Source organism: Castor canadensis, chromosome 13, assembly GCF_047511655.1.
Source record: "Castor canadensis chromosome 13, mCasCan1.hap1v2, whole genome shotgun sequence".
NCBI classification, from domain to species: Eukaryota; Metazoa; Chordata; class Mammalia; order Rodentia; family Castoridae; genus Castor; species Castor canadensis.
In genome coordinates this window covers 6,405,109-6,428,181 of record NC_133398.1, presented here as the reverse complement: position 1 = coordinate 6,428,181, position 23,073 = coordinate 6,405,109, and the positions used below count along the sequence as shown (strand labels likewise).

The 23,073-nt window shown below is 48.3% G+C and overlaps 1 protein-coding gene across 2 annotated transcripts in view; it reads left to right on the top strand.

Moving 5' to 3' along the window:
* The window catches only part of Gpr107 (G protein-coupled receptor 107), a 69,566-nt gene extending 50,733 nt beyond the window's left edge, over positions 1–18,833 (top strand). Inside the window, exons 16-21 of one of the 2 annotated variants that reach the window (XM_020158946.2) lie at positions 437–462; positions 4,818–4,860; positions 5,241–5,290; positions 7,194–7,277; positions 8,124–8,245; positions 13,817–18,833. In XM_020158946.2, the coding sequence (XP_020014535.1) occupies positions 437–462; positions 4,818–4,860; positions 5,241–5,290; positions 7,194–7,277; positions 8,124–8,245; positions 13,817–13,913 (422 nt within the window). In that variant the 3' untranslated portion in view covers positions 13,914–18,833. The remainder of the gene's footprint in view (positions 1–436; positions 463–4,817; positions 4,861–5,240; positions 5,291–7,193; positions 7,278–8,123; positions 8,246–13,816) is intronic. The other variant, XM_020158945.2, reaches the window with a different exon arrangement.
* The last annotated feature ends 4,240 nt before the right edge of the window (positions 18,834–23,073 follow it).

Genomic DNA, 23,073 nt, shown 5'->3' with positions numbered 1-23,073 from the left:
TCTTCACCTCCTAAGTAGCCGCGATCATGGGCTTGAGCCACTGCACACAGCCCAGTTTGGTAGCTTTTGACATCTCTTGGATCATTGCTTTAAATGTATGTTGGAAATGTATTTTGAATCATTTTTCACATGACCTGCAATGGCTTGAAGATTAAGGAATTTCATCCTCTGCATAGCTGTTCTTGTCTTATCACAGCCTTTCCCATACTTGCTGTGAAATGTTAGTGGGATTTCCTTAGTGGAGGCCAGAGGCCACCCCAAAAACGCTTTCAGACCAGTGTGGCCTGAGCTACTGTGGTCCCAGGTCTCTCTGTGGCCTAGGTCCTTGTCTTCCTGGTGACTCAAGGCTGTGCAGCAGGCTCTAAGGCCAGTGTGTGACCACAGGGGGTGCTCTTCTGTCCTCATGGAGGGCAAGCTTTAGCCAGAGCTTAAGCAGATCTGGACCTGCTGAGATCAGAGGGGGTCAGACTGGCTGTAATGCTGGCTAGGCTTTGCCCCCCTCCTGCTTCCTCAGCTTTTGTATTTGACTCCCAGTTCCCTCTGAAGCACAGCAGGGAGAGAGCAGAGGAAAGGAGGACAGTGGGTGGGATGTTTTTAAGCCTGGAGGCTTTCTCTACACCCAGAGAAGGATTGTTTGGGAAATTTTTCACCCTTTAAGAGGCTCTCATGGGCCTTTGCTTCTGTGTGCCCTATAAATCATGCAGTATTAACTCCCAAGAATGGAGTGCTGGCAGCTCCTGGGCATTGCAGGGCATTTTGAATCATGACTGCATTGCCCTGAATTGCCAGTGGATTCAGAACTCCAAATTGCCTTTCTTTGAGTGTGAAATGGGGGGTGATAAGAGCTTGGGCCTTAGAGGAGTGTGAACTTGGGTTTCAGTACTGACTTCTCCACTTACAAGCTGTGGGATGTGGGTAAATCACTAACCTTCACCAGGCCTGAATCCTTCATCTGCAGGATAGCAGTAACAATGCCTCATGCCTCTTGCCTCTTGGAGGTTATTGTGAGAAGAAGCATAAGGAATGCCTACTCAGTGCCTGGCACCTTGTGATCGCTCAGTAGATGGTGACAAGCGATACTGTTTTGTCATTGTCACAGTTCCAAGACCATGCAGGGAAGTCAGCTGTGGGAAGGCGGGGCATGGAGGAGAGATCTGCATCCCTTCTGGCCTGCTTAGTTACCCTGCAACTTAAGGAGAGATGACAGTCTAGGAAAGTCTAGTCTAGACTGTCATCCTTCTGTGGATAGTGTGTGCTGGCTTTTTTACTCTTGGGCTAGAGAGAGAAAGTTGAGCTGTTGAGTGTTCTGACTATCTCCATGGGCACTCACTCTATTCTCAGCAAACTCCAAGTCATGGCCATTTTCCTGAGTGAGTAGTAGGAGGAGGAATCTACAGGCCTGCAACCTGGTAGAGCTCCTGGAGAAGGGACCGTGCTGGTCCTTCCCCTCCTGGCAGGTGTTTCAAATCTTTATACTGAGCCAGATACCATAAAAATGGGAGCCGCCTAGGCATCTGTTCCTAAATTAAGTTCTCTAGGTGACTGTGTGCTCACTGATAAAGAGCTCTTGCCATAAAGAAATTCTCCAAATGAGGAGATGGATGCCAGGAGAGGAAAGCAGCAGACTGGGCAGGCACACCATGTTATGACAATATGGGGACCGAGTACAGGACTCCTTTCTCCATGCTCATTCTTTTACCATATTTGCTGCTTCTCCTCAACGGATCAGAAATAACAAGACTGGCCGGAGCTGTCGCCCCCATGGGAGCCCAGGTCCCTTGTGGCCCACAGAGCAGGAAGCTGTGAACCTTTTGAACTCCAGGGAAGGAAGGCATAGGAGGCTTGGGATTCTAGGCTGCGGCCTGCTGTTGTCTGCTCTTTGCATAATACTGGTGAGGTTTCACCCTGCGAGCAGGTCCATCCCCTGATCAGCATCCTGACTTACCGTGCTTATGGCAGTCTGTTCCAGGAGTGCCCAGTGCTCACTGGCAGGCCCAGGTCCCCATTTGTCTCAGTTTTATTTACTAGAGTCTGGGTTCCTGCCAGTTGTGGCAGCCAATATGGAACAGTACATGCCACCTTTGTCATTGCACTAATTCCTATAACCTAACATGATTCTAATACTGAACATCCAACATTCATGTGCTTACTGTGAGCTGTTTGCTTTCCATGTACTGTCCGGTTGACTCCCCCACAGCCCTATGGGTAATATTATTCCTGCCTTAACAGATGAAGAAACTGAGGCTCAGAGAGGCTTGCTGACTTACTAAGATCATACAGCCAGCAGGCAGCAGAGTTAGAGTTTGAACCTCAGCCTTTCAGATGCACAGGGCCTATGCTCTTGACCACTCTGCTCATGTTTATGTTCTGCTAAGAAAGTTCACAGTGCTAGTTAGGGCACCTGCTTAGCATGCTCAAGGCCCTGGGTTTGATGTCCAGCACCACACAGCACTGCCTGGTGGTGACTAGAACCCCAGTGGGGCTCTTGGGGGCCTGAGCTCTGCCAGCAGCAGCCCTAAGCAAATGTGACTGGTGGTTTTGAAAATAACCCTTCTTGTTCCAAGGTCCGTTTGTCAGTCCTGGGTGTCCTGGGTGACGTGGCATCTGTGCCAGGGTGGTGTTTCATTGGTATGAAAGTTCGAGGCATATTGATTCACTTATGGAGCTGTTCACAGCCTGACTCCTCAGAGGCTGTCTTTGCTCAGCCCCGGGTTGTGATGTGATGGTGCCTGATCTCCAGGATATACCAGACATGGCACCTTCTGCTGTCTTTGGCCATACTTACTCCACTAAGACCTCAGGACCCTCTCCCCCCCTCTTTCTGTCAGTCTCCTTGCCCCTTCATTTCCTTCCCTATGGAAAAGAAGGGACCATGAGATTATACCTTAAGACTTCTTTTATTGCCCTTCCTTTTCCCCAGCCAGACACCAAGGCCAGATGAGCCAGTTGTTCACTGAGCCATCCACACCTGGTTACTGCACCTCAACAGGGGCCTCTCTGGACCTTTTAGAGAGGCTACCGCATGTTCAAGATATTCGACTCACATGGGCTCCAACCCTTGGTTCTCTCTGTTAAGCTACTGGGACCCTAAGAGGCAACACGGAGACAGCACATTGTTCTCTGTGTCTTGCTTAATGTTTCACCTGGCCCTACTTGCTAGCCTCCACAGAGTCCAGTCACACTTAATTCCTGTCCTCTTGCGCAAACTTAATTCCTGTCCTCTTGCGCAAATGAGGCTGTCCCAGCTGAGCCCTTTATACCTGCTGCTTCTGAGTGTTCTCTTCAGTTGTCCTCTCCATGTCTGGTTCATCCCTTTTGGGAAACCCTGTCTCACCTTCCCCTGGCCCAGTTGGGAGCCTCCATCAGCCTCGTTCAGCCCTGCCCTGGCACCTGGAAGTTCAGGAATGGAAACCTGACACTTCTCAGCCTGGCCTGATGGTTCTCAGTGAAGTGCACAGGAGTTTCATTTATGAGGACTATGTCAGCAAGAAAATTCAGAGACCTTTAAAGCATTTGAATCATTTAAATGGCCTAATTGTTGGCACCATTTTTCTCAGTCATTCACAAAGAAGAGAATTGGTGTTCACATTCAAGAAGTATCAGGCCGCGTGGGAAGCTGCACTTCCTGCCCAGCAGCTGACTGCGCAGCAGAGTGCGGTCCCAGCTGGTCCTGTTAACTGCAGTGTGAATAGGAGATGCTTGAGGCACTGAGTCCCTGGGCACTCTGACTTATCCCCTTTATCTCAGACTTTGTATCTGTCCTCACCGATGCCTTTCCTGGCCCCCAGGTGGGAGCACCCACCCATCGGCCTGCCTCCCTGTGCAGTCCTCTGCTTATTCAGTGAGTGTGAAGCTCCAGCAGGACAGAGGCCATGGTCATTTGTACCCCAGGGCACTGCTTGTACCCCAGATCAGGCTCAAGCTGGGGCTTCGTTACTTTGTAGTAACTAATGAACAAAAGGATGAGAGCCAGAGAGATTTACTTCTTAGAAAACTCCCATAGATACTGCATTTGATGATCTGTGGACTAATCGCCCTTCTTCCTGTGCTGTGTGTGTGTGCACGTGCACAAGTGAAGGTCCATTGCTGCTCTGGATATGTGTGCTCTGTTCGGTCAACTTAGTGCCAGAATTTCCTGGAAGGCCTGCCTGAACCTCTCCTGTGGATGCCTTCAGTTTCTCCCTTTTTTTTTTTTTTTTTTTTAATCCCCTGGGGTTTGAGCTCAGGGCTTCGAACTTGCCAGGCTGGTGCTCTACCGCTTGAGCCATGCCTCTAGCCTTTGGTTTCTCAGAGGAGGTTTTTCAGGGCTGTTAATTGATAATCCCCTTGAAGATAATTTAGGATTCTTGGAATTTCTTCTGGAATCCTAAACTGAATTGTCCCCCACTAATCATGAGCCAGAGGGGAGAGGAAGAGGAAATTTGAACCTTTGCCACCCACAGTCCCATTCTTAAACTGAATCTGTAATTGAATGCTATTAAGCAAAATTAATTTGCCTCCTGCCAGGAGGGTTGTGATGAATGAGAGGATTGCTAATCGGGGAGGGAGCCAGGCTACTCTCTGTGGTCATCAATATTTCATAGCCATAGGCAGTGTCAGGAAGTTGGATGTCCTAGCTTGGCTGACCTTGCACACATATGAAGGTAGGCCATAGTTAGAGAGGGTCTACTTAAAGGGCTTAACATGAGGCACTTAGTGAACACTGAAGTGCAATTGACAAATGCTTCTGAGGGTTAATTGAATTTGCCCCCTTGGCTGGTGGGAGACCCCCAGATGGTGCTCTGGGCCTGCCTGGTGCTAGCCCTAGTGGAGGGAAGCTGCCCCTCCCAGCCCAATGCAGTGACAGAGCTGGAGTGGTTGGCACTGGCCCTGACAGCGTGGCGTCTGATGTCTGTGGTGGGGGGTGCTCCCACCGTGGTGTCTCATAGCTGTCTCCCAGAGTCAGGGGTGTCCTGAGGAGCATGCCCTGGCACACGCTTGCCTGCTCCATTTCTTCCTGGTGTGGGGAGACTGCCCTGCTTTCCTTCCCAGTGTGGGCTTGCCTCTGGGCTGAGGGGGCCCTGAATAGGACAGTATTTTTAAAATGTTTGGGTGCAATAGTCCAACTACTTGTGGCTGGGGCTGGGGAGGTTCATTGAGCCCTGGAAGTTTGAGACTGGCCTGGGGCCACATACGGAGACCTAAATGAATGAATGAGAAAAGACATTAATGAGCTTCTGGTTTTGTTCTTTCTTCTCTAGCTGCTATTAACCTAGCAAAGTTGAAACTTTTCAGACATTACTACGTCTTGGTGAGTAAAAAAGAATTCTGAATCTGTAAATACTATTAATTCCCGGGTCAGAGCAAATGAACAGAAACATGGCAAAAGCACATGCCTGGGCATATGTGGGCCTTGCTTTATGACCTCAGATTGTGTCTCAGAATGGAAATGAAATATCTGGGCTTCTTTGTTTAAGTTTAGTTTTAGGCTGGGCTTTAATTGCTTAGAAGAGTTATATTTGCCTGATGTGAAAACAAAACCGCTGGTGGTGGAGGCTGAGCACTGGCTCTGGAGAGACTCATCTTCCCCCTTCCCCAAGGCAGTGACCTCCATGCCCTGCTCATTCCCTGTGGCTTTCCTAGGCGCTGGCCAGACCCAGCTGCTCCTTCCACGTGCCATTTTTATTCATTTAGGGAAATGGGAATGTCTAAATGCTCTCATGTGGCCTTTCCCCCACTAAAATTGTGGGGGTTCCTACTCTTCTCTAGCTTCGTTGCTAGTACTGCCCTTGAGTATTGCCCATTAACAAGGTGCTTCCCTGTACAGAACCTGATGTAGGTTTGTGTGTGTGTATCTGTTCAGGTTCATTTCCTGAAGCAACTCCACTGGTTTATTTTTTAAATAAATATCTCTATCTTTTTTAAATGTTTTAATTTAATTTAATTTTTTTTGTCTTTTCTTCTTTTGGGGCTGGGTTCGAACCCAGGGCCTCACACATGCTAGGCAAGTGCTATACCACCGAGCTACATCCCAGCCCTTAATTTTATTTTTAATTCATCATACATTAATAATATGGGAAATTTCATTGTGGTAATCCCATACATGCATGCAGTGTACCTTGAACAAGTTCACCCACTCTGAGTATATGTAGCATACACACCTCCCATCCTCTCCACTCAGCGGCCTTCCCTTTCTCCCTCACCTTCCTCAGGAAGGCTTTGTAAAAGCAAAAATCAGGACAGTGATGGACATGAGGACTCCCAAAAGCAAAAGCATAGTACCCAAGACAGCTTGCTGTGAATTGGTGGGATTGTAATGTGGGTGTGCATCTTCTAGAGTTTGCTTCCTTGACTCCTAAAAGGAAGTTTCCAGATCCTCCCTCTGGGGCTGTGGCTCTGCTGTCACTTTGGACAGTTCTGCCTGAGCAAACATCAGAGACTTCAGTAGAAAAGCAAGAACAGGTGATCTATTCAGATCTTCCCGCATCCCCCTCCTCCCCATATGTGTGTGTGTGCACGTGCGCGTTGTGTGTGTATTGTGTTTTGTGTCATCCACCAGAACAAGTGTCACCACAGAGCCTTTCTTAATACAAGCAGTGACAGTGAGGAGAGTGGTCCTCAACAGCCAGGTTGGGGTACTGCGCCTTCATGTCTAGAACCCAAACTGCCTGCCTACAAACCTGGCTATCCTGAGTCTGGTCCAGGGCACAGTTCCCGTCATAGTCAGGAGAAGTGAGAGTCTCCTCCCTCCTAGAGTACGTGGTACCAATATGTCCTAGGAGTGTGGATCTCAGATGTTCACAGCAGCTGCTGGTGAAGAGTCCAGAGTCAGTGTTTTCCCTGTGGGCCTTTATTTTGCTATTCCTGCTGGTAACTAATCCTCCAAGTCCGGGAATAAAAAGTTGCCTTTGGAGACTGACATCAGAAGGTTTGTGTGTAGATAAGTGAGGTGGGCCTTGCCCTCCAGTGGGGGTGGTTATGATCAATGTCTGGTCACCTAAAGATAGTGGCAAAAACCCTCTCAAGTGTGATTGGCAAGGGCCCATCCTTTCTGCAGCATTTAGTAATTAGCACCATGTCAAATAATTTTCTTTGGATAATTCTGTTTTCTGTTTGGTAGTTAATTTGTAAAAGGAAATTATTGGAAGAGAGCTGTACCGAGATTTCTCTGTTGTTTTTTTTTTTCTCGTTTCTTTCCCTGTCTTATCTTACAGATTGTATGTTATATATACTTCACCAGGATCATTGCGTTTCTCCTTAAGTTTGCTGTACCATTTCAGTGGAAGTGGCTGTACCAGGTATGCCGTCCTTGGGGATAGGGCTGAGAGTTTGTGTCTGAGGGTAGAATCTCAAGATTGCTTTTAATTATCTGGGAATGATCACTAAGACCTTCCATCTCTTCCAGCCTACAATTAGGATTGTCTCTTTGTCCAGGAAAACTGCCAGATTACATGAGAAGTCTGGAAATAATTGCAGTATTGATTTTTGTTTTAAATTTTAAAAGACTTAGAAGAGAAAAGCCTTGGGCAGAGAGAGTAAGATTTGCCCTGTGTAATTAAAGCATAGGTGAGATGTGGTCTTTTCCTTCAGTTATAGGGCTTACGATAGCTTAGAATCCAGCTTTCCCCTCCTAATATTACTATTATTTTAATCATAGTGTGTTTGCAAAATTCCAGAAGTGATTAACTGTCAGAGTCAGCCTCCAGATAGTTAAGAGACCTTTGTTTTCGAGGAATTTTTGGTGCTTTAGGCCCTATAAGATAGTGTGGGCATAAAACAGGCTCTCAAAGGTACCAGTATAGCCAGGTGTGGTGGTGTATGCTTGTAATCCTAGCACCCAGAAGGCTGAGGCAAGGGGATCAAAAGTTCAGGGCCAGCCTGGACTACATAGCAAGACACTTTATTTAAAGAAAAAAAACTAACAACAAAAATGGAGCCCCGTGGAGACCATGTAAAGGAAGGCCCCTCAGTGTAGGATGCTCCTGGCTCGGGCCTCAACTAATGGTGGAAATGCCAATAGTGGCGGTAAATTAATGGGGCAGGGGCAGTGCTGGGTGGGGAGATGTCAGTCTGCTTAGTTCCACTGCTTTCTGCACAACAGTATTGCTAATCCCTTTATTTTGGGGTGGTTTTTAAATTCACAGCTCCTGGACGAGACAGCCACGCTGGTGTTCTTTGTTCTGACGGGGTATAAATTCCGTCCGGCTTCAGATAACCCCTACCTACAACTGTCTCAGGAAGACGATGACTTGGAAATGGAATCTGTGTAAGACACCTCCTTTCGCCCTCTCTTCCTTTGCCCTGACCCCTTTGCCTTACTGAACGTAGCATGGGGTAAGGTGGACCTGCTGCTCTCAACACTGCCATTCCAGAGGCAGCTCCTCTGCTTTTAGCAGGACATGGAAGTTGGAGCCCAGGTGCTTTTAGCCAGTATGAGGTGTGGTTTCTGCCAGCCATTGCTCAGTTTTGTCAGGGAATATAGAACTTGCCACTCTGATAAGTGTCACTGGAGCCAGCTCCCAATAGCACAGTGGCCAGAGCTCTGGACTACCCTAAGCCAGTTCAGAGCGACTGGCAGCAGGGCACAGGCTCTTTATTTTCAGTTTCTGCCTGAAAATGTCATCTTCGAAGTCCTCTGCAAGCCTGATACTGCTCCTCAAATGTCCTCTGTATCAGATGACTGAGTGGCTGTTCACAGCTTCCTCAGTGACTTTGTCCTGCATCCGAGCCCTGATTCACACTTTTCTGAGTCACAGGGGAAGGACTCTGGGGTCTTATTTTCTGAGAAAGGGAATCGTTTTCCAGAAAAGACTCATTATCAGCATCTTTGCTTGTTGGCTCAGTCTGATGAACTGGGTCAGTTGCCGTATGTGGCGATCACCTGCAGGCCGAGATCTCTCATGCTTACTACTCTGGTGTAGCTGCCTTTTGCCTTTTCAGTTCAGAGGCTGAGGTTTCGTCCACTCTGGGTTCTGCCTGGCCATTAGGCAGGTCAGGCCATGCTGTCTGCTTCACTGAAACAATGACTAGAAGGTGGGTCTTGCGGATGGTGGGCTCTAACAGCACCTCACTGTGCAAAGAAAGATGCCTTTTTACAGACAGTAGGGCAAGCAGAACCATCCGCTGTGCCTTCTCCAAAAGTAGCAGAATCAGAGCAAGTGCTTGTTGTTTAAAGAGGTGCAGAGGGGAGTCAACTAGTGATCAGTGGCCCAGTAACTAACCAAAAATTACCAGAGCTTGGTAGGGTCTCTGGAGTCGGCAGTTAGATGCTGAGTGGCTGGGTTATAGCACCCTCCGCTGGATTTAACTGCAAGATGTCATGGATTGAGCTCCTGCTTCCCATGTCCTTTCCCTCAGCTGTTGTGTCTTGAAGAGAGGCTGCATTTATTTCAAGGCAAAATTGGTCAGAGTTTTGGTTTGGTGTTTATTTCTCTCTGACAGTATTTGACAGTAGCGGTAAAGAGTTTAGCAAGCCAGTCTATGTGTGTTAAAATCGGAAGGGAAAGGCTAGGGGTATGACTCAAGTGTAGAGCCCCTGACTAGTAAGCACAAGTCCCTGAGTTCAAACCCTAGTACTGCCTGCCCCCCTCCAAAAAAAAAAAAATCTGGAGGAAAAAGGAGAGTAGGTGCACCAATCACTAGACTCATGGGAATTTGAGAGTTATGTTCTGTATTCTGGCAAGATGTAGGGAAGGTTGGAATGCTGGAGTCACAGCCTGATGCCTTGGTGGCCTCAACTTTTATACTCCTGTGACAAAGGAAGAGTGTGCCATCATGCTAAGTGTTTTCTGGGACTTCACAGAGCCAGACTGTCAGAATGGTGAAGGCTCTGCAGTGACAGAAGGGCCTCATGTGTCATAGCCACAGAGCCCAACCAAGGACTTACATTTAGGACAGTGGTTTTGCTAGGGAGCACCAGCTCAGCTGGCTTATAATATGAAACACAGTTCAGGAGCCAATCGAGGTAAAGTGCCTTTAACTCAGTGAGGAAACTGCATCGGATGTTCTTTTTAGCTGAGAAGCTGCTGTTGGGCTGGGATAGAGTCCTTACCCAGCATGCACAAGGCCTGTGTGCATCTCTGGCACCAGAAATAAAAAAAAAACTGCTGAGAAAGTTCTGTGTACTTATAGGATAAGACAGAGCAGAACCCACTGCACATGGAGCTTCTGCCACGCACCTTCAGCTGTGCTCACCTACAGTGAGTGTGTGGGTTCATTATGGCTTCTCAGGGACGACACAGTGCCTGGGCTGTCATCTCCTTCTGCTTGGAAGTGCTGTTCCTGGATGGCACCTCTTAAATTCTCCAGAAATAACCCAAGCCAGAGGCAAGCAGAACCCTGGCCTCAATAATCTATAAGGTCATTAGCTCTCAAAAAGTGTCAGCACATTGGTGGGTGTTTCCTTTAAAAGGCTACCAGGTCTGCTCCTCCCACAGAGCAGAGCCTCTCTTTACGGGAAGTGATTGTTCCTGTGCCTTCCCAGCTTCTGTTCTCTACGCCGACCCCCCACAAACAAATCCACAGTCCACAGCCTTCCTAAAAATCACATCCTGTGCCACTCCATTGCCTCCCATAGCTTCTCTTCATGTGTTCTCCCTTCTTGTTTGCAGCTGAGCTGTGGGAGGGCAGCTCTCTCAGGCAATTGAGTCTTGTCAGTTGGATCCCAGGATTAAGCCATGCTCCCCTGACAGTGGAGAGCCTCCAGAGGAGCTGTTTCCAACCTTTCTCTGGCCTTTCCAGGACTGCCTGTACAGTCCTACAGCCATCACCCTCCTTGTCCCCCCCATCCCCCCTCTCAGGCTTACAGACACACTGTCTAGGCCTAGGAAGGAGGGGTACAATCAGAGGTAACACGAACTTTCCTTTTCCCTTCTGTTTCTTTTACATCTCTCCTTGGGTCTCTCAGTTTTGCTAACAGACTTGTAAAATATTCAGCAAATTAAAAAGTACTGGATGGAATTTTAATTTCTAGACTTGGGAGTACCTCCTTTGCTATGCATATCTTTTTTTTTTAATTTTTTTTTTTATTCATATGTGCATACAATGTTTGGGTCATTTCTCCCCCCTTCTTCCACCCTCTCCCTCTCCCCCCCCCACCCCCTCGATACCCAGCAGAAACTATTTTGCCCTTATCTCTAATTTTGTTGAAGAGAGATAATAAGCAATAATAGGAAGGACCAAGGGCTTTTCCTAGTTGAGATAAGGATAGCTATACATGGAGTTGACTCGCATTGATTTCCTGTGCATGTGTGTTACCTTCTAAGTTAATTCTTTTTGAACTAACCTTTTCTCTAGTTCCTGGTCCCCTTCTCCTGTTGGCCTCAGTTGCTTTCAAGTATCTGCTTTAGTTTCTCTGCGTTGAGGGCAACAAATGCTAGCTAATTTTTTAGGTGTCTTACCTATCTTCATACCTTCCTTGTGTGCTCTTGCTTTATCATGTGCTCAAAGTCCAATTCCCTTGTGTTTGCCCTTGATCAATGTCCGCATATGAGGGAGAACATACGATTTTTGGTCTTTTGGGCCAGGCTAATCTCACTCAGAATGATGTTCTTCAATTCCATCCATTTACCAGCGAATGATAACATTTCGTTCTTCTTCATGGCTGCATAAAATTCCATTGTGTATAGATACCACATTTTCTTAATCCATTTGTCAGTAGTGGTAGTGGGGCATCTTGGCTGTTTGCATAACTTGGCTATTGTGAATAGTGCTGCAATAAACATGGGTGTGTAGGTCCCTCTGGAGTAAACTGTGTCACAGTCTTTTGGGTATATCCCCAAGAGTGGTATTGCTGGATCAAATGGTAGATCGATGTCCAGCTTTTTAAGTAGCCTCCAAATTTTTTTCCAGAGTGGTTGTACTAGTCTACATTCCCACCAACAGTGTAAGAGGGTTCCTTTTTCCCCGCATCCTCGCCAACACCTGTTGTTGGTGGTGTTGCTGATGATGGCTATTCTAACAGGGGTGAGGTGGAATCTTAGTGTGGTTTTAATTTGCATTTCCTTTATTGCTAGAGATGGTGAGCATTTTTTCATGTGTTTTTGGCCATTTGAATTTCTTCTTTTGATATGCATATCCTTCATGATATTGTTTGTTTCTGTCAGCTGGAGAAGTGCAGAGGAAGAAATGCATAGGGACTGGAAAGTTGTCTTCCTGTGGTTCCCATTCCAGAATGCTGTCTTCTAGGTTCTTTTAACCTTTACTACTTCCTGTGTTCATTCCATAGGTGAAACTGAAGAATCAGAGATCAGCAGAATTACCTCTTACCCAAGCAGGCCTCTCCAAATTTTAGGTCCAGAAAATATGTTTAGCTTTAGAACAGATGCGTCCATGGGCTGCTTCAGCCCAAGCCACATTTGATTGCAGCCTGGCGTGGTAGAAAGAACTGTGTTTGTTCAGCTCTCTTTTGATGGCAAACAGCAAACATGGACACTCCGTTCTTTCTGCCCATGCCCTGCTCCTTTAGGGCCGCTGTCCTGGCTTCTGAGTCTCTTCCATTGCTGTCCATTCACCTATAAAGTTTTTTTTGATGGTGCTGGGGTCTGAACTCAGGCCTCATGCTTGCTAGGCAAGCACTTTGCCACTATGGCACTTCGCCAGCCCTTTTTTTGTGTTGGATATTTTCATGATAGGGGCTTATGAACTTTTGCTCAGAGCTGGCTTCAAACCTTGATCCTCTTCATCTCTGCCTCCCAAGTAGCTAGGATTACAGTTGGAGCCACGGTGCCCGGCTTGTAAAGTGCTTTTGAAATGCAAGTTCCCTTGCTGCTCCCAAAACTGACCCTCAGTGCCTGCTGCTGTGAGGGAGGCCACAGCCCAGTGGAGAAGGTTCCAGAGCAGCAGCTTAGGCTCTGCTTGGGGGAGGGAAGCTTGGAATCCTGAACTGAAAGATGAAGAGGAGCCGGCCAGCCAGGGGGAGGTGTGGGAGGAGGGCAGAAAAGTTTCCAAAAAGAGCTGTGCCAGGCAACAGCATGGGGGGAAAGCCCATGGTTTCCTGGAGCAGCTAGGGAATGCGAAGCAGTTGCAGCACCTACAGCCAGTCAGTGAGAGAGAGGCGGAGCACCCAGGGCACACATGGGCAGCAGGGCTGGGTGGCCTTGACTCTCACCCCAGAGACCTCAGCCCTCCCACGGAGGGCTGCCCCACCTGATTCCTCAGACCTTTTAAGGCCAGCGTTCTGATTTTGATTCTTGCCTTCACTGCCTAGCTTCCATGGGCCTCCTCAGTGCCTGGCACTAGTGGACAAATAGGCCCATTCCTGGCCCTCACAGGGAGAAGGCAAAGGCCGCATGCAGACTGATGGTTGTGCTCCCAGCCTGCAGAAGTTCGGCCCAAGTGTGCAGAAGGCAGCTGGTTACTGTCTATGATGGCCAAGGAATCTGTCTCCAAGCCTAGAGTGCTGCCCCATCACCAAAAATGACCCATTGTGGCTGATGCGAAACGTCTGCTCAGCGAGTGAGCTTCTCTTCTGAACATTAATTGTGATGCAGATGTTAGTCTCATAACCTAATGCACGTGTGTGCAACCATGCCATGCCATGATATATGGGTAATGCTGGCTATAGTGACGGCTTGTCCAGCCTTGCTGTTGTGCAGACAACCTGTGATTATTGAGTAGGCTCTCGGGAAATAATGGTTTTCCTCATGACCATTCTGGAAAGTGTGAGTTATTTATTATCTTAAGCTCAGAAAGGGCAAGTGACTTACTTGGCCAGTGCTCCGCGGCTAGTAAGGAGAGGGCAGGACTCCATCAGACCTGCCCATTCAGACTCACTACTCAGTGCTTTGTTAGAAGACATGAGATTTCCCTAATGGTTTTTGTTTCTTCCCGTTTTCAGAGTGACGACGTCAGGAGTGATGGAGAATGTGAAGAAAGTCAAGAAGGTGACTAACGGCAATGTGGAGCCCCAGGGTGACTGGGAAGGCACAGCATGACAGAGCCAGCATGGAGGGCTCACTGTTGGAGGAAACATCTACCTTATTCTTAGTCCTATTGGTGAGCAAGAGCAGGTCCGGACAATGAACCCTGGGCACCTCCCACGGTGACAGCACAGAGCTCGTGGCCAGGAACAAAATGCAGGTCACGACAGTGAACTCTGGGCACCTCCCATGGTGACAGTGCCAGAGCTCGTGGCCAGGAGCAAAGTGTGAGGACACCCATTTTTGTGCTCTTTTAGGGAAACTGGGTCTGCGGCTGGTTAGAGGAGCCAGGACTGTCTTTCTGGAGAGAGCGTGGAGAGGAGGAGGAAGGGAGCGCTTGTCTTCAATCTGCCTTTTTACTTGGGAGCTTAGGTGTGTGTGGTGGCAGCTGAGTGCTACAGTGCAGAGCGGTGCCTGGTGGGGGGCCATCTGCTGCAGCCAGTGGCATACGGCATTGCTTTGGGAAATGGTCAAAGAAGGGAAAAAGAGTGTGATTGCATCTTTGGGGGCAAAGATGAATGAAATGATTTGTGAAAGCCCGTGCAGTACACAGCACCGCCCTGGTTCCTGACCCTGAGCATCACCCCAGATATTTGTCCCAGGTCCTGACTGTGACCAGGAGCTGACCAGGGGTGTGGTGTGCAGAAAGACTCTGTCCTGTGAGGGACATGTGTCACTGTCAGATTCGTGGCCCTAGAACACAGCTGTGCTGTGGGATACAGGCGTCTTGACTCAAGTGTATTCTCTTCTGCCTGATGGAGGGAAAGATGTGCATCTTCAGTCTCAAAAAGTGTTCTCCTAGGTACTTTTCCTGGCTGTTTGCCTTCTCTGCTGGCCCAGAGTGGCCCAGCCTTCTTTCCTCTCCTCTTTTTGTTTGTGTCTATTATTTATGATCAGAACTTGGGAGGAATTTTCCTTAGGGAATAGCTGAGGGCAGAAAAGGTAGTGTTTAAGCTTTATTTAAATACTTACGTATAGGCAAACGTTAACATTGAAAAGCTTTTCCTATAAGCCAGGCAGGATTTCTAATTAGAAATATTAAGCAGAATTGGTCCCCATATTCCAAGGGTCTGTATGTGAAGAAAATCAGTGCAGTTAGATAGCAGTTTGCTCTTGGGGATTTGGAATAGTGAGGTCTCACAGGAACTCAGCAAGTCCTGTCCACACTTCAGAGCCTGGGAAGAAATGCTGGTAGCTGACCACAGTGAAGAGTTTACAGCTGGGAGACACATCCTTTGAGTAATGGGATGAGCTCCAAAGGTCCATTGTGATGGAGAGCTTAATAAGTGACCAGCACATGGCCCTGTAAGGAAAGCTTCTTAATGCTGGTTAGGGAAGGTTGCTTCCAGAAACTCAAGCCTCACTCTGCCTGGGCTTGCTGGTGAGTCATACCTGCAAGGGACAGGGGTCTTCTGGGAGTAATAGTCAACAGTTCCTGGCTCAGAAGGGTCAGTCAGAAATCCTGGGACCTGTGGGCACATTCACTTTCTTAGGTTTGGGAACCTGAGAAATCTCTACTCAGAAAACAGTTGTCCTCCATCCTACCCCAACCCAGCCTGTGCTATTTCCACATCCTAGTGGCCAGTGAGGAAACAGCTATCCTTTCCGTGCTACCCAGCCCTACCAACCCCACCAACCCCACCAACCCCCTCACCACAGGTGTTTTAGGGAAGCATGTGTCTATCTTCTCATCTCAGGAGAAGGATAGGTAGGCCCTAAGGATTCACTTAAAGGACTTTTTTTTTCTTGTTTTTATTTTAAAGTTAACTTGGGGCTTATATGACGGGAAGAGAATTGTCGGAAAGAAGATAGGAATATTTTAACACTTTGTTTTCTGCACATAAACATTACTAGTGCTACAGAAATGTGCTCACACTTTGACCACCAAACCTCCCCTGGCATGTCTCCCAGAGGGACACATTTGCTATTTCCCTGTCAGCAGATGTTGTTGACAAGGTGCTAGACTCTGGCAAGAAAAAGAAGGTGTGATGAGGCCTCCCCTCTAGGAAGGGTCTCCATGGAGGCGTCCTCATTTCACACGCTGGGTTTTTAAGGCAAGGAAGCCAATGAATGGAGGAATGAATGTGTGAGTACCAGCACTTGAACCAGGAAGAGGCTAGAGCCTCGACCATCAGACTAGCACATTAGCCTGCAAGCGTTGGGCGTTCTTCACATCCCAACCATACCTCTAGACTCACTGCTGTGTTGGCTGAGTGGCTGTAGTTTGATGGTCTCACTTTTCTGGAGCAGGATGTGAGATCAGGCAGTCACAGCAGTAGAGGTGGGCCTCAGCCTTCCTAACAAGCATTTTCCTGCCCATGTCCTGGTCTGTGACTGTTGGAAAGTTTGAAGTTCGACTGGTGGGTAAGAAAAATCAAAACCCTAGTCCAAGACTGGGAAATGTAACAAACATAGGTTCCAGACTTTAAAAAAAACCCTTGCGCTGTCTGTCCTGTTCTGTCAGTTGTCTTCTTTTTTTCTCCATCACTTAATAGCTGTAACCCAGTGTTTAGTTCTACCCTTGAGTAAAGATGACTGATTGGGTGGGGCCCAAAGTCAAGTAGTTGCACCAGTTAACAAGCCACCTCCATGCAGCCTGATTCTCACAGTCCACTGGGCTCATTGTAACAGTGTTTGAACAATGAAGCGCTTGCAGTATTTCAGGAACCGGGCAGAAAAGATGGGGCTCATATCACAGAGTCCTTGGTGATATTTTTAACTTTTCTTTGTACTCCTACTCCCTGTGTCTGCCTACGCAAAATGTCCATGTTTCCTTTGAGAATCTGATGTGGACTGGAAGTACTGCTGGCTATGAAGTTTCACAGAGTGTGTATTTTGCTAGAAAATTATTTCTTGTACAACAGGAACCATCATATATCTTATCCTGGTTCTTAACAGTGTGCAAGGACTCAATCAGCCTATGTCTTGGTCTCTTGGCACTTTAAAATTTTAGTAGCAGGCCGATTATAATGTTCACTATGGCTCTGGTGAGTTGGCACTTCTTTCTATAAGGAGCAGCTTGCTCCAGTATCAAAGAGGCTTTCTCAGATCATGGCCTGAGTCGGTTCAGTTTTCTTTCAAGAAACTACTTCAGAGTAAAATTCCAAAGTACCCCCTGCCCCCACCCCATGTCCAGCCAGCCAAGGCAGTGCACAGCCTCCCAAGTCCACTTCACGTGAGGCGGTGGGAGACTTGAACTCCTGCATTATGATCTCATTGGGATCTCCGTTCTGCCTCCCCTCTTCCCTCCTCCTTCCCTCTCCTTCCCCTCCACCTCCTTCTGCCTGCTCCTATTGATTGCACATAGGCTTACACTGGGAATGCCGGCTGAAGGCTTTGGTGCATTGCAGCATTTTCTCCAAGCAGCTGTTTGCAGGATAAATCTTTAAGCTAAGGAGAATTTCATCAAGAGAGTGCACTAATGCTACATATTACTGCTTTGGACCACATGCGACGGTCTTTCCTCACACTGAAACACCTATCTTATTTAATCCCTGCCAGAGTCCACTACAAGAGGCAGTCTGCGATTGAGGACACCCTTAATTGCACACGGCATTCTGGCCATCTTCTTCCATCCTGAGGCACTTTCTTCAAGGATGTCTCTTAGAGCACTAGGCAGTGTGATGCAGCTGCTGGACTGGCTCCATACACCCAGGAAGGCCACAGGGAATTTATGCTTCCTGCTGCCAAGCTGCTGAATTTCAGATCTTAGCCCCTCCTCCAGCCCTATTTCCACGCCCCCTCACCCGTGCTCTCTCTGGTCTTCCCTGCCTTGCAACACGTCACGAAACACTACATCCAGGAGGCCAGCCATCGTCTACTGCTTTGCCCTGCCACCCCCTTTAAGGATTCAGTAAGTTAGTGCCTTCCGTTAGCCTTTGACTTGATACCTCTTGGTTTATCCAAAAGGTATTTATTTAGAACATACCAAATGTTCTAAAAGATCTCTTTACTACAGTATTACCTAGGGCATTCTGGCCCAGAGTTTTTAAAAGACATCATCCGTCTGAGTCCATGCTAATCCTTGTCACCTCCTGGAATGTGATTATTAGTAGGCTAGCTGACCAGTCTCCAAATTCCCCAGAGCCTCTGCTATTGCCTGGCAATGCACATATGCCCTCTGCCTGGTTTATGCTTGGAATAGAGGTGGGCTTTCAGATGCTCACTGCCTGGATGTGGCGACAAGCACAGCCCCTGAGATGCTGTGTGAAGAAAGCACAATGAGGGAGAGATGGCGGGGGAGAGGGTGTAGTGATGTTTCCTCAAGACCTAATGGGTTCTGATGGCAGGAAGTCTGTAGACAGGCCATTTGGGAAGGAAGGATTCTGGATGACATCAGTAAAGGACAAAGTGAAGCAGATTTGCTAAGTCACCTCAAGACAGGACACTGGGTTTTGGGGGTTTTGTTTGGTGGTACTGAGGTTTGAACTCAGGGCTTTGGGCTTGCTAGGCAGATGCTGTACCAGTTGAGCTATACCTCCAGTTAAACTGATTTTGAGGTCAGGTTTGAAGGTGTGTAATGAACAACCAAATCAAACAGGGAAAGAAGAGGGCCCACTCTCTTAGCATTATTTCTAAGGGAGCCCCAAATGCTGTCCACACAAGAGGGCTCTTGACTCCTCAAGTAGCTTCTGCAGATCATAAATTGCCTTTGCATAGTCACTTGACCTCTAAAAAAGTCAGACTGTATAACCAAGAAGTAAGTCTCACCTGGGGAGGCTTGGGGTCTCTCCATAACCTGCTTCCCTGGTTAGATTGGGGGGTCAGAAGGGGCTGTGAGTATTTTTAACACTGATGATCATGTGGGACATTTATGTACACAGGGAATGGGTGTGGGGTCAGCTGGGCGGTGGATGGGTGAACGCTCACTGTACGCAGACATGTACAATAAAGATTCTCCCCCAGAAGCATGTGTTTGATCTGAGGGGCTGCTCACTTCTGGGTGCTTTCTCCTTCACCTCCCTCTCACGATTCCCTGTGTCATTTCCTTCATTAAATTAGCTAGCTGCCCCCCACCGCTCCCACTTACAGTAGTGACGCCTGCTAGAAGCTCTCTGTCGGCAGGCCTGTGCAGCCTGGGGAAAGTGCAGACCACCGAGATGCAATCGCAGGTCACCCATGTCCTGCCCACCCTCTGAGTCAGGACCTGCCACTGCTACCACTTCCACCAGAGGAAGGTCCGGCAGAGACTTGGGGCAAAAGCCCCACTGTATCAGGCTTCAGTTTGCCTCCTCCCGGCATCACACTGGTTAGCCCCATAGGAATCAGAGGTCCAGGTTGGACTCCAGGCAGTTGTAAGAGCCTTTTGGTCCCTAACCCCTTGTTTTACTAGAAGTATTTTAAGTTGAGCTGTATTTTTGATACAGTAAAAATCACCTATTAAAACTGCATAGTTTGTTAAGTTTTGACAAATGTGTATGTGGTTCTATGGCCTCCACCCCAGTCCACATAGAACACACTCATCACTCCATGAAGCCCATGCCCCCTTCCCAGTCAGAACCGCCCCATCCAGAGCTGCCACAAACCCCACTGTGTCACTGCACCCTGGGCTCATTTGCCTGGTACAGCTGCTTGAGAGTGACTTGGACAATGTCCTCCATGGCTGGCCTTTCACTCGGCGTACTGGCTTGTGATTTTCCATCCAAAGCCCTGCCTTGAAAACTACAAGGACTGGAGCCTAAAAATATTTATACCACTGCCTGCTGCCTACCTCCAGCCAGTATTTGTCAGAGCAGAGATGAGAGCCCGGGCCTCATTGGAGGGAAGATAAGGAGTCCAGGGCTCTGATCAGTATGGTCCAGTCAGCACAGAACAATGCTCTGCTGGCTTGTGCTGTGCACCTGTAGTGATGTCAGCATGATCCTCGGTTCACCAGGTCCTGGGAGCATGGAAGGAAATGGAGCTTTAGAGTGTCTGTCAGTAGGCCCTTGGGTCAGCAAAGGTGTCTGCAGAGCAAGGCATGAAGAGTAGGGAGGGGACATCCTAAATCTTCAAGGTGGGAGATACCAAAGCAGCTCAGGAAGGGGCTTTGGGGGTTATGGAATCCAGTGCTTCCCAAACTTCAGTGAGTGTTGGTTCCCCTGGGAGGGGCCAATTTCAGATTCAGAAAGTCTTTTGAGGGCTAGGAAGATGTTGGCAGGGCTGTCCTGGGCCACACTTTGAGAGCAGCTTTCATTTACCAGCTCCTTTCTTGAGTCTAGGATCTGTCTCCATCTGGCATATGGACAGCATTCATCTTGCATGGAGCAGCTGCTGCCACGCAGCAGCTCTAGGCCTGCTTGGGGGTTGCATGGTGGCCAGGTGAGAGACAGCAGGAGGGAGCCAGGGGCCTGGCTAAATTGGGCTTCTAGCTTCTCAGCTAGAAATGCTACAGCCCAGCAGCCTGAAGGGGAGCTCTGGCAGCTGTGGAGCTGGCCCCTCGGAATGCGGGGCTTGGCATTAGAAAACCCTGGACTTGGGTGTCAGACCACAGCTTCACCTGCAGAGCCTCGAAGCCTTGTGCCCAGTCCTGTCCTAGGAGGAGGCATGTACCCCTCAGGATGGGCCTCCTTCAGCAAGCTGCTTCTGAGACAGCAGGCCCCCAGGACATGCCTTCTGCACCTTGTGTTCACTGAGCTTCCATCATACTGATTATAGACATTGCCCAGCCAGTAGCTGTGACATGAAGCCCACGAAAGCATTCTGACATCTAACCACAGTAGCCCCATTGATGGATTATCATTGGACCAGGCCTGGTCATGGTGAGTACTCAGCAATTGTGACTGTGTGCTGACGCAAAGCAGTCTGTAAAAGGGAGCCCACAATGAACATGCATCCTGAGGGAGATGTGTACTTCTTAGTTGGTGCACAGGAGCCCCGTCCATCAGTGACCATCCCAGCAAGGCCAGGCTGACAGCTGGAAAAACATGACTGTCCACAAAGACAGTTGGGCAGACAAAACCTTTTGAAATCAGGGAACTAACTAACAGGATTCTGAGCAAAGGGAGGCCAGGCTTTCTGTTTTTTATGTGTGGATAAAATAGGCTATTTGAGCCAAGGCTGAAGCAGATGTCTCACCAGAGGTGCGTTGCTGAAAACCATTTCTGGGACTAGGCCCTGTGTGGTACTCCCTGGCCTCCCCAGGCTCCTTCTCTGGCACAGTAGTCACTGGGTGTGGCCTTCTGCAGGAACCTGTCCAGGGGCAGATTGACAGCTGCTCCCTCCCTCTGGCTCAGTAGCTAGCGGCTTCGTCAGTGGTTCCCTCCTGTGAAGCATCCTTCCTAGGACCTGTGCCGCCAGCTGGCCCCCTGGGACATCATTTGGCTTGCTGCCATTTCTGAGAACCTGTCCCCAAGCCCCTGGCGCTGGCCCATCCACCCCCATGAAAAGAAGCTTTGCCTCACAGTTGGGAAGATATATATGAGGGGTCTGTGTGACCTCCTTAGGAACTGGGTCTTAAAATGGCTCCTTCCCAGGTTTCAAGGGAATGTTGACACCTGCCTCCCATAAAAATGAGGAATCTGCTCATCAACAGATTGGAGGAACCAAGCCCACAGCACCCCGTCAGCCATTCAAGTAGTGCTCAGAAGTCTCTTCATCATTCTCACTCAGAGCCATGACACCAGTTAGCCCTGCCACCAGGGCTGAAGCCACTCTCAGTGTAATAACACAGGACCACAATATAGTATCAGTACGTCTGCTTCTGCCCCGTGATGGGGGCCAGAGCAGGGGATGCATGGCGGAAGAAGAGACAGCCATGGGAAAGAGCCCAGGGCAGGAGCATTTCCTCAACCTGAGCTGCCCCTGGCTTCCTCTCCTTCCTCCTTGCCATCTCTTCAGGGACATTGCTGTCACCTGGTTCCCCCACTCTGCACCTTTCCCCTTCACCTTCACTGGCCCCTCCCATGAGCAATAAAGCTTGCTTATTAACTGCATTAAAAAGAGGCAGCCTCCCAGCCTCTGTGTAGGCCACAGCCTCAGGTTGACTTCTGGACCTTGCAGCCACCCCTAGTCTTTTGAGACTTGGTTATCATCCTAGGCTTGAGCTGTGTGGACACAGTGGGACATCTGTCCTCTTCTCTAGATTTCCACCACCACCAACTGAGCTGGGCTCCTGTCATCATCCTCTCCTCAGCTTCCCTTGTCCGTCCTTCTGATGTTGGGTTCCTGGTGCTATGTCTTAGCTCTAGCCCAGGGTAGGCTCCCCATCCTTCTGCACTCTACAACCCCAGGTTTTATTTCACTATAAAGCTGTTCTGAGTTCCAGATGGCTTATTCCACTGCCTCCTGGGCTGTTTCAAAGACACATTGAAGCCACACATCCAAAACAAAATTACCACACCTCTCCTCAACTCTGGTAAACATGGTCCAGACAAAAAGTTGACTCTTGTACTTGATACTTAAGTCTCTCCATACCCACCCCAGTCCTGTGACTCAGGTCCTCCCACTTCTCTCTCCCCACTGCTACTGCCCAGGCCAGCCACCCTTACCCCTCCCCTGATTACAGCATCAGTCACCTTCTAGCTGGTGGCCTGGCCTCCAGTTCAACCCCGCTCTCTGCCTGTTTACTATGTGTCAGCCAGGGTGACTTTCCAGAAGTGCCTGCCCACTGGGCTGAGCACAAAGACACAAAAGTAAACAGGACAGGAGACCAATATATGAAGATCAATTGTATTTCTATACACTTGCAATGAATAGTTGAAAAGTAAACAATCCCATCTTTACAGTAGTACCAAAAAGAATAAAATACACAGGAAGAAACCAACAGAAGCACAAAACTTTATTCTGAAAACCATAACACATTGAAAAAAAAAGTAGAGATGAAAATAAATGGAAAGATATCTTGAATTCATGGATCAGAAGACAATATTGTTAAGATGACAGTACTCCCCAAACAACAAAAATTAAAGACAAAAAATGGGGAATACTCCCCACATTTATCTAGTCACTCTCAGATGTCCAGCTGCTGCTTTGCACAAATTAATAAACTGATCCCAAAATTCATATGTAAGATCAAGGGATCCAACATAGCTAAAACACGTTGAACAAAGTTCAGCCAGCTTCTTGGGAAACTGAGGCAGGAGGAGGGAGAGTTTGAGGCTAGCCTACGCTACTGTGCGAGATCCTGTCTTGAAAAAAAAATGAAAGATGTACACACTTTGTCAATTTTAAAACTGTAAACTGCAGAAATCAATAG